General features: G+C 37.2%; 1 protein-coding gene across 1 annotated transcript; it reads right to left on the bottom strand.

Annotated features, from left to right (window-relative positions):
- Nucleotides 1-2454: 2454 nt before the first annotated feature.
- dnaja1 (DnaJ heat shock protein family (Hsp40) member A1) lies at nt 2455-11441 on the bottom strand. Its single transcript, XM_042485216.1, has 9 exons — nt 11339-11441; nt 9493-9644; nt 8997-9180; nt 5416-5520; nt 4932-5159; nt 4725-4839; nt 4402-4517; nt 3723-3823; nt 2455-2900 (listed from the first exon to the last, which is right to left on the bottom strand). Exons 2-9 carry the CDS (start codon nt 9622-9624, stop codon nt 2667-2669), a joined length of 1215 nt encoding a protein of 404 aa, XP_042341150.1. The 5' UTR covers nt 9625-9644; nt 11339-11441; the 3' UTR covers nt 2455-2666.
- Between the last annotated feature and the right edge of the window lie 248 nt (nt 11442-11689).

Genomic DNA, 11689 nt, shown 5'->3' with positions numbered 1-11689 from the left:
ATCTAAAACATGCAGGGCATCATGTGGTACTCAAAGAGATGTTTGGGAAACACTGGTATAGATTACTCAAACCAAATGTTGGCCTTGTAAGTTTATGCAAACCATGAACATGTTACATTTGCACGTTTCATACCGTGTCAGTGTTTCCAGAGTGATGAGCTGACTTTGACATCAGGAGGCGGACATGATGGTGGATGTGGTGTTACCCAGGAGAGACACCCGCCGAGCTGCAGACCACTGTTTGAGACCAAAAACAACAAGATTTTCAGACACCAAACATTAAGGTTTTGTAAAGCAACCTGTCATGGTTTTTCCAGCGGGGATAATTAATTAAAAAGCAGCTGTTCTTTTACACACATCACTGCTTTTCCTGCCAGGGATGTTGCCCCAAAACCTTTACCTTAAGCCCAAAATATGATCTTTTCCCAGCTAAGTGTTTTTTTGTGCCAAAACCTGACCACGTTAAAAAAAAAAAAGTTCCAACATATTAACTGCATTCTGAAAAAAACATGCAAATGTAGCAAATTTGTGGTTCGCAGAAACGTACAATGCCAACAATTTTTCTGGTGATTGCTAGATTTTTTTGTCTAATGTCCTATTGCACAACTGACAGTTAGCAGAAGAAAAACATTTTAAGGCCATTGTTTTAGAATTGCAGTGTTTCTTAACCTTTAAGAAAAAGATTTACTCCAAATTAAGACAGGAGATGTTGCAGCTTCAAGCTTTTGTTTCCACTTTAAAACCATCATCAGGAGAAGGTAACACCAAAACCTTGAAACTACAAGAATGGCTTTTTTTTGAGTAACTATACTCATGAATATTTTAAATATCAGTGGATTGCCTGGTAACAAAAGTTAATATCGTTCATGCAAAGTAATACAACAATATAGAGAGACCATTAAACTGCATTTAATTAGAAAACACAAGCAAACGAGAAGACGATTGGTTCAAACACACATACAGTCAGTCAAGAACTTGACAACATTTATTTGAGTTGAGTCCCCCTGACATTATGAGTCCTCATTATTTTGCATCTGCTTTAAGAACAATTGTGAAACAATTAAAGAAATCTTCCTTCGAGTGAGCATAGTTGTGTTTTACAATAACCAAGGCAAAGTTATCACTAAAAAAAACATAAGAACAAATAACCTAAATTATCAAGTAGCTTCAAGTTCAGTTACGATAAGGCTTTCAAACAGGCAGACACTTCAATGAGGTATGACGTGTGCCAATTTTAGGTACCTCAATAACCTCCCGACCACCCATTTGGCATTTACAATTAAGACTAAAAATATATTTTAAAAAAAATTCTTGTGAGCAAAAATCCAACAAGTTTATTATGCCACTCTGATTAAAATTTGTAATTTAAATTCCAGATTTTAATTATTATTCTAATGATTTTAAAAATCACACACCCGAAACAATCTCAAAAACATTTAACCTTTAAAACAGTAACAACCTTGGCATTAATCACTCTTTTTTGTAAAACTTGTGTGCAACTTGGCACTTATTTAATTTCAAAGAGGGAAAACATTTGTTAAACCTGTTAAAAGAAGCAGACTTTAAAGTTTTCTGAATACCTTTCTGCCAAGTAAAAACCCCAAACCACAAACAATCAAGAACACAAAGTTATGTTGAAATACCAAGATAACCTGCTTTTGGGAAACCCCCCTGATCAGTTTTTTAAAATTAAGTGATTTCTTAATAATGTTTGAGCTCTTGTTTCTGAATACATTCCCTGCCATTATTATGCAGCCATATTTTACATCAAACTGTGATTTGACACACGAGATGTTCCCGTTTCCGAACAAGGTTTCCAAAACAAAAACAAATGCTCGGCCTCGTCACACACGACTGATTGCAGCTGAAAAATATTCAACTACACTTAAACATTAGTTTGAATAATCTACATTAGTGGCTTAAACCTTAACACTGTCATGCCTGAATTATGATCGCCTTTACTCCCAAATCACATCTTCTTGCCACATTTTTAAGATTGTTAAGAAATGTCTATAAAATAGCCCTTAAAAGGGTAAAACAGCAGAAATGTTACTACTCAAGTCTCAATGCACATCGCGTCCACCACCATCTGCAGATTGGGTCTTTACACGCATGCATGCACACACACGCACGCACGCACGCACGCACGCACGCACGCACGCGCACACACACACACACACACACACACACACACACACACACACACACACACACACAGGTTGAACAAGTCATCAACAAGTGGTTCACAACAACTGATTTAGTAACTATAAAAAGGTTATTTTCATATTAATATTGGCATCCGTTTTATTGTAAATGCATAAAAGCAGGCAGTCTTTGTTCAGAAAATAGTTTTTCTGAAGCCTCTGTGATTCCCCTCGTCTCTAATCACAGTGTGACTGGAAAAAAAAAAAAAGTTACATAAGGTCCCAGAGATGAAGAGGAATCCCACTCACCCAAATCCAAGTTTAACCCTGGAACTACATGATACTCTACTCCATCCAAAAAGTATTATAATGGAAAATCAAAGCTATGGGGACACTGATTCGATTTGAAAGAAAACATAGTTATGAGAATAATTAAATAAAAAGTGCACAAACTTCCAAAAAGGTGCTTTGTTTAAGAGATGAGGATTCGGGCTTCTGGAATAAGAACAGGCCAGTTGGTTTTTATGATGTCTGGCACTGAACGCCTCCGGTGCTGGCATAGTCGTCTTCATCCATGTAGTAGTACTGATGGTTGTGTCTTCTTCTGTTCTCAAAGTCACAGTCCTCCAGGTCGGCGTAGATGTAGAGGTCATCGTCCATACTGTCTGGCTGCTCTGCCTCGAGCTTTTCTGGGAGGTAGCGCTCCAGCATCTTTAGCTTGTCATTGGAAAGGAAGTTGGCTTGTGGGAATACCACCTTAAAAATTTTTTTAAAAAATGCATAAACAATTTGATTAAAACAACAATAGAACAGTTCAGCCTTTTCAGTTTAACCCTTTAAAACCTGAGCAAATTGATTTGATTTCTTTAAAAAACAATGAGCATCTTCACAAGACATGGTCCGAAAATTTGAAATTTCTTTATTTTATATATTTTATTTTATTAAAAATTCTACAAATATTTTAACAATTATTAATTGTTATAAATATAGTTTTCAGTGCATTTTCCTGTTGTTTTTTTTGGGATAAGTTTTTAATAATCCCTCCCTCTTTTTTTTTAAAACTCACTTTAGGTGATTTTCTTGTCATTTTTAACTTATTTCTCCTAAATTGCGGGACATTTCTTGCCCAGTTCGTCATTGCCTTTTTCCCCATGTTTTTGAAAGAAATCAAACCAATTTGCTCTAGTTTCAAAGGGTCCACCAGCTTGTGAAAAGCATCTAAAAGCAGACACAAGAACACTGATGATCCAGGTTTCAAGAGATTAATAGTGATGTTAAAATGTAAAAATTAGGTTTGTCCAGTTGCATCCCTTTTGAAAATGCCGTTTTCTTTGTTTGATGATTTTTAATTGTTGAAGTAAGACAAAGCATAACAGGAAAAATCTGACAGAACAGACATACACTAAGACAAGCGTCACATCACAAAGACTCAGACAGAGAATAAAGCATAGTTGTTTGTGTGTATGTGGCTGAAATGGTTTTTTATCTTTTACAGAAAGAAACGCATGTGTACAATAAAAATAAAAGAGATGAGTAAAGGGGGAACAGAGGACAACAAAATATGGAAAAACGTCTTACCGAGAAGTGAATAATAAGGCGTCCCTTCTCAAAAGGTCTGCGGTACATCGGCATCCCTTCATTCAAGACGCATTTTGTGTCTCCAGGCTTGATCAATTCCCCTGTGAGGAAAGATTTTTTTTTTAAAAAAAAGGTCACATTAGTCGTGCAAAACTGCCAACGCAAAAGCAATATTTTAAAGCCTCTAGTTGATTGAAATGTGAGGGAAAAAAGAGGCATGAGATGTATTCTGTCATTTCCCACCAGACTCTATTAAATGGTTAATTTTCCGGCACACCCGTTTTAACGCTTTAAAAGACCATCAACATAAAGAGTGTAATTCATACATCTGATCAACATCGATGGAGCAACAATAAAGTGAGTGTCTGTACAGTAAAGTGCAGTGTGAAGTGCACTCAGGAATCAGCAGCACTTATTCAGCTGCATTTCTGGAAAAAACAGCATTTCTGCTTGAGGGGCTGGTTGGTCTAACAGAAATCAGTCTACCACTGTACTTCTGTTAGACTAACCAGCCCCCCAAGCAATTATTAAAAACAAAAAAACCCCACTGAATTATGAAACAGTAAAACTGATGCTTTTTTTCCTATAAAATACTGGTATTTTCCAAAGGAGGGAAAGCTTTGCCTTTAACTTGCTGTCATTAAAGACTTGTAGCTGTGCATTGAATCATTCGGTTCACCTGGATGTGAAGTGATGAGGAGAGTTCTGTTGTCCAGCGTCTGAACAGGCTTCTTAAAACCACACAAAGCTTCAACCAGCTGTAAGTCCATTGACATGATGAGGTCCTCTCCTTTCCTGATGACAGGAAAAAAAGTTGAGAAAAAAAAGGTTTTTTTTACTGGGGGGACTCTTATAAAAAGTAAAGTGTGGTACCATGTAGAGTAGCATGCCAACTACAAATACATGTAGTTTTAATTAAAAACAAATCTACTGAGAGGGTCAGCTTAATACATCTGCTAGTACACCAGAATCAAAATAGTCTGATAACAGAGAATAAATTACCTGGTGAAACATGTATGTTCTCGTTGGTCCAAAACAATGATGATATCACCTGGCTCAATCCCCGGCTCCTGGTCTCCTTCTCCATGGAAAACTATCTTCTGGCCGTCTCTCATTCCTGTGACCAGGTGATGTATGTACAACATATGTTTTACTAGTTGTCTTCAGTAAGTCACGGGTGCATTTAAATAAACTCTCCTTTACTCTCACCTTTGTCAATGTGGACCTCCAAAATCTTCTTCTGGCGCAGGATCTTTCGGCCTCCGCATGCTTTGCAGCGGTCCTTGTGGCTGATTCTCTGTCCTTGACCCTGGCAGCTGTGGCACACTGTGGACACTTGCTGGACCATACCTGGTATGAGTTGGTGCATGCGGACCTGCATGCCTGTGCCGTGGCAAGACATGCACATCTGTGCAGCTCCTTTCCGACTCCCACGACCTGCCAAGAAAATGAAACTGTCAGCACATAGGACAAGAAGACGAAGGCTATTTTTGCTTCAAGTTTTGCGTATTATATAAACTGTCGTGACCTGGTGAGCGAGGACTGGATTAAATTTACAAGACTGATGGGTTTTGTTATTGGACAAAGAGCCTTTTCATGGCCTGGCTGGGTCTGCGTGTGGCCTGCTTGGATTAGTTAACAAGTTCACCAACAAGAGCGCTTTAAAATGTAAGTCGCAGAGCAAAAGAAGTACCTTCACATCTCTCACAAATGGTATTCTTTTGGAGAGCCAGTTTTCTTGTAGCTCCATTATAAAGATCTTCCAGCGTCACTGTTATCTGATGAACTATGTTCTTCCCTGGGGAGAGACAAATCACAGATTTTAGCTCTACTGTTTCTTGGATTAAAGAAGTCAACTGATAAGATTTCATCAATGCATTTTTTTTATCAGTGTCAGTGCTATATAACACTCAATGCATGTTTTTTTTAAATCACTTTTTATTGCAACATAAACAAATAAACAGAAACAACCGATTGCTGATTACACTTGACTATTTAACCCAGCTTGCATACAACATGTATAAAGGAGCCAACAGTTCTGTGGGGGCAGAGTGAGCAGTCAGGGTCAGGTACCCATCTGATGTCTTATTCTTGGCATTAATGTATGCTCTATGGCAAATTTTCAGATGTATATCCTGAAGCTTTGGGTTTCTTGAGTCTTGTACCAATTAAGATATATCCCCATCCAAGGCTTTCCTTCCTGATTCATATATTTTGGGAAAATAAGCTTATCATAGATATATGACACTATCTGTCTTGGAGCATTCTGTATTCAACTTTAAATAGGACGGTCATTTAAATCTGACCAGAGAAGCCCATAGTCTTTACAGGCTGACCTTTATCTGAAGTAGAAAACGAAAAGTTTATCAACATTATATTGAGAGACAAGTTCTTGAAAACTGAGGACACTGTTAGCCCAATTAATATCTTGAAGTGTTGTAAAACTTTTATCTTCCCAAGTTTTATTAGTAAATGCTTTCCCTCCAGAAAGAGGACTGTTGTTTCATAATGGAGATGATTTGCACCTAATGTTTTTAAATTTTACAAATGTTTCTACTGCCCTAAAACACTTGTAGCACAATTTTAATTTACCATAATATAATGAACATTTTTTTGGTAGATAAACCTGTAAGGCAAAAGTCCTTTAACCTTACTGGTTTTATTAACTCTTGTTCTATATTTTACCAGGATGAAATTTGATCCTCCTCCATCCAGTAGCTGAGACTTCTTAATACAAATGCCCAGTGATATAGTTTAAAATTTGGACATGCCAATACCCCATCTACCTTCTGAATTGAAGGGCTGACTGCTTTTTATATGGTCATTTACCATCCCAAACATAGTGTCACACTAATGGGTCCAGTTTTTGCCAATATCCTGCTGGAGGTGCAGTGGGAGTATGAGCTGATAAAATTAATACGTGGTAAGATCATTTAGATGATGTCACATCTTGCGCTCAATAAACTGACATAAACTGAAATAAACTTTCAACATCAGTTATCCAAAACAAACTACTGACTTCTAAGCATTTGGGTGTGCTGAATATCATCACAAAATGAAAAATATATTTTTCACTGACATATCTTTATCATGTTGTTCTTGTACTAACAAATTATCTGAGTTATTGTATCAGGAATTTAGTCAGCAATATTAAAAAACGAATGGGCCGCTTATTTAACTCATTATCAACATGCATTTAACGGCTTTCTAATGAAAGAATGAACAGAAAACTTCACATTGATGACGTGAACTTGTCCGTCCTTGTTAGTCTGTGCATTCAGGCTGGTTAAAGCTCTTACTGCAGATCTGTCTCCTCCTGAGTCCTGTCCAGGGTCTTTTCCCACACTTCCCTGCAGCAGAGATTTCAGAGATTCTTTTGCCTCCTCTCCTGAGTTCAATGACATCCTCGTGCCCTTGTTATTCACTCTCAAAATTGCCAGGTAGATAAGGAATGAGTCGATCCCCTTCCCTTGGAGCTCAGCACGGAGCTCCTTGTATTCCTGCCATTCTTGCGTTGTTCCAGTGCTCGAGGCGGTGAAGAATTGCAGCTGGGTGCCGTCAGGAAGAGTAGGTTTAGTTTTCCTCTCGCCCTCAAGGATAGCCTGTCGGTTGGTAAGGCACAGCAGCCCAAAGATGGTTTGCAGTCTGGAGGTGTTGTTGGGAAAGATCTGCTGTGTTTATCGATTTTTGTCAGAGTGCTGTGGGAGCTCCTTAGCGATGGCCGCACATTGTTTCGCCCAGCTCTGTCCTCCAAGTGGTCGAGCTTTCCCCGTAACTTTGCCATCTCTGTGACACAGGAGCTTGTATCTTTCTTGTTCGTGAGCCGGCTAACCTGAATGCTATCCATTTTGCTGAAGACAGTGCTACTTTTTTCTGCATGATTGTCAGCTTGTTCCTTTAATGACTGGAGAATATATTGCCATTCTCTTCGAGACCTTTTTCAAGCGAATCCTTTCGTTTCCGTTTATTGCATATTCCATTTTTGTTGCCATTGTTTACTTGATTAGCATCACCATGTCCTCAGATGACTTGTTGGCTTGACATCATTTGCTAGAGTCTTTTTTGTTGAGCTTTGGTCTTTTTTGTAGCCATGTCTTTAGTCGGGTCTTTCTCCAAATCAAACTTGGGTCCCAATAAACACATGAAAAATGGATGGTTTGAGTCAGGTTCAGTGCCGTCCTGCAATATTTACCCATTCCTCACCGGAAGCCTAATATATCCTCTATTCATGTTTATAAAAAAAAACTATTTCTGCTAGAGATCCTGAATTAGACCCATCACGCAATTGTACAAGAAATGTGAGAAAAAATTGCGATGGAAGATGACACTGGGCTACACATAAAAAGCAGCTCGATGTTTAATTCTTGGTTTGAGGCTCAGAATAGTTTTTAGTCAAAGTGCACATTAGTCACAAATGAGATAATTGGTTGATGTACAACCAGTTAAGACTCATTCTCAAAAACATTTGTCACGTTTTCTTGACAGCTCTGTGTTTTGGCTGTGATGTGACTGAAGGAGGAATGAAGAGGACATTACAGCACAAGCAATTCTGGTTTTGTTCCCTTTTTGAAACAAACAGATGAAGAGAGAAAATGAAAATTGTCCGGTCGAAGTCGTGTATTGCAAAAAGCTTCAGGATATAGTATTCTTCAGTATTTCTAATATTGATATTTGAGATTTTAAAATTAATTATGATCAGTCAATATGAATTTTCTTTTTCATAGCCCATAACATAAACATTTTGGATAAGATTAATTTAATTTGTTTTTTTTTCTTTTCAAATAACTAATAAGTGCAGGACATTTTACAGTTGAAAAATAAATGTTTCACTGCTCTTTGGGTAGTAAAACAGCAGTTTTTGATATTTCTGTACTTTCTTGCCATTGTTTAGCTGACATATACCTAGATATAGATGGCTACAATAAGCTAATAATATGATTTACCTGTTGGGCTCTAGTAGAGCTGCAACAATTAGTCCATTAATTGATCAAAAGAAAATTAATTAGCAACTACTAACCACTAACCTCACTTCAGTAATTTGATGATTCCAAATGTGATTCCAAATGTGAGAGTTTGTTGCTTTTGTAGTTTGGATTGTTGCTTCAACAAAACAAGACACCGATTAATCGATAAAGAAAAAATCATTAGTTTCAGCCCTGTTGCTACTGTTCAATACTCCCCACTGTAGAATTTCAAAACTTTCACACCAGAAACAGACACTTAAACTTCACACATCACCTCAGCTCAGTGATTATTTCTTGAATATTCTCATACCCTTTCGCTCTCTGTGCATCCGGCTACCTCCTCCAAAAAACAAGTCAAAGATGTCCATGGGCGATGCAAAGCCCGCACCGCCACCAGTCCCTCCTTCCTTTATCGCCTTTTCACCTCCACGGTCATATACCTCTCTTTTCTTGGCATCTGACAAAACCTCATAAGCCTGTGAGATCTGCTTGAACTACAAAGCAACAGAAACAAAAAATACATACATTCTCTGTAAAGCATCAACAACATTTATAGCAATACAGAGCTACTTAAAAGGTTGAAATTCAACTCTTGTACCAAATCTACCAAGCCATCAAAAAACTGATTAAACAAAAACTATTCATACATACATTGTCTGGCCCATTACATTATTTCATTTTTTTAATATCTAAAATCCTGATAGGTTTTACTCTATATTTTAAGATTCCATTAAAAAAATTCTAAGCAAGTAAAATTACATAAATACCAATAAAATACAGCTGCAAATGCTTATGAGTTTACTTACCTTCTCTCCTTCTGTGGGATTTTTGTCAGGGTGATATTTCAAAGCTAGTTTGCGATAGGCTCTTTTCAGTTCGTCGGGAGTAGCATTAGGTTTGACACCCAATGTGTCATAGTAGCCTGTTTCCTTAACCATGTTTGTCTTTGATGGTTAACCTTGGAAAGGAAAGGTAAGACACAAGCAGTATTTCAATATTCAGTTCCAGATCAGTTCTTAAACAGCCTCAAAGCCTACCAAAATGGCTACCAGTACTTAGTCTCTGATCTAAGAAGAAATGACAGGTACATTTGTTCAACAGCTTGTTAATGCAAATATCTAATCAGCCAATCACATGGTATCTGTACACATGGTCAAGATGATCTGCTAAAGCTCAAAACGAGCATCAGAATGGGGAAAAAATCAGAATCAGAAATACTTAACTGATCCCCGGGGAGAAATTGTGATTAGTTACAGTCGCTCTCATGCCAGCATAGAGAATTATTGCAAGTAGAAATAATTACCAGTACAAGTAAACAAAAATAGAAAATAGAAATAGAGTAAGAGTAAAAAAAAAAAAATAAGCACAGAAAATAAATATTTAAAATAAAGTATGTGCGGTATGCTGAGTATGTAAGTGTGTAAAAATAAAAATGTAGGAAATACTATCACTATTAACACTAATATGTGAATATTTAAATTATACTATGGATTATGTGCTGAGTATGTTAAGTGTATAAACTAAAAAAATGTACCAGAGTATTGCTGTTGACCTTGTTCATCCCGTTTTGATTTGTCTATGTTAGTTTATCTTTTAATGTATCTTTTAATTCTCTTATTCTGTCTTGATTGTGTTTTATTCTATTATTGGTATCATTATTTGTGTTTACTGCTAATATTCTTTGAACTGTATTTACTCTTATTGGTAAGGATTGTTTCTATTTATGCTTTGTAATCGTTTCTATTTTCTTTAATTCTACTTTAAATTTTGTCTGGTCTTAAGTTGGCATTATCGTTTGGCTTTTATAGTTTTATTGCCTCTGCAAAAAAAACCCTTCATGCTTCTACTTTGCCTCTTTGTCAAAGCACATTGTAAATTCTGTTTTTAAAGGTGCTATATAAATAAAGTTATTATTATCATCAATAATGACCACAGTGTACCCATCTTCTGGTGGCTACTTCCAGCACGATAACACGCCATGTTAGATAGCTCGAAACATCACATACTGGTTTCTTGAACATGACAACGAGTTCACTAAAATCAAAGGTCCTCCAGTCTCCAGATCTTAAAACAATAAGATCACTTTTGGGATGTGGTGACCCGGGAGATTCACATCATGGATGTGCAGGCGACAAGTCTTCAGCAGCTGCCTGATACTCATGTCAACATGGACCAAAATCTCCGACGAATATTTCCGGCAGCGTCTTGAATATGTGCCAAGTATAATTAAGGCGGTTCTAAGGGCAAAAATATGTAGCAAGGTGTAGCTAATAAAGTGGCCAGTGAGTGTATAACGTAATGTTAGCTCACTTTTACACGTCATGCTTGTTTTGGTTACATGTATTGGAATTTTTGGAAGAAAGGGGATATCAACGACGATTTATGAGACCACATGTTGGTTGTTACGACTTATAATTATTACTAATAAATGAGCAACAACCTGTTATCCACCTCAAGATACAACCGTGGCGTGTTTCTTATCCATCAGGCCCCCTACGTACTTAAGCTAGCGATTACTCAACGTTAGCCCAGCCAATAATACGGCGGCTAACGCTAATGCTAGCTGTTCGCAGTTTTTCTCACGACGGACTAACGAAGGTAGAGTGACACAGGTGTAAACAAAACGTGTAGTTACAGTTATTATTTACCAACCTTGAATGAAGACAGTAGTTTGAATCCGGAGCACAGCTCAGTTCACAGAGACGCTTCCAGAAGCTTCTCCTTTCTTCTTCTTCTTTGGTTTTAATGGCCGCTGACATCCATAGAGTCACATTACCGCCACCTACTGGATTAACCCTAAAGTCTCCACCTACTTTTTTATTAATAATAATAATAATAATATAATAATTATAATAACACCTTCCTATCCCAGTCCCTCTCTGTTATATGTGTTTTTTCCGAGTTTTTTTTCTAGAAGACCTGTCTCGACCACAGACTGTATATAAACACATTCATACTAAGGCCTCGACACAAAATCTGATTCAAATTTAATTTTATCGAATT

The sequence above is a fragment of the Plectropomus leopardus genome, chromosome 4, assembly GCF_008729295.1.
Source record: "Plectropomus leopardus isolate mb chromosome 4, YSFRI_Pleo_2.0, whole genome shotgun sequence".
Lineage (NCBI taxonomy): Eukaryota > Metazoa > Chordata > Actinopteri > Perciformes > Serranidae > Plectropomus > Plectropomus leopardus.
Note: the sequence above shows the minus strand (reverse complement) of the source record. Positions and strands in the feature narration are given on the sequence as shown.

Coding starts and splice junctions, on each gene's coding strand:
- dnaja1 (XM_042485216.1), bottom strand. CDS start 9,624: ATGGTTAAGGAAACAGGCTACTATGACACATTGGGTGTCAAACCTAAT. Junction 4,840..4,931: donor GGAGGTCCACATTGACAAAG/GTGAGAGTAAAG, acceptor ACCTGGTCACAG/GAATGAGAGACGGCCAGAAG. Junction 3,824..4,401: donor CCTCATCACTTCACATCCAG/GTGAACCGAATG, acceptor CTTTCCTCACAG/GGGAATTGATCAAGCCTGGA.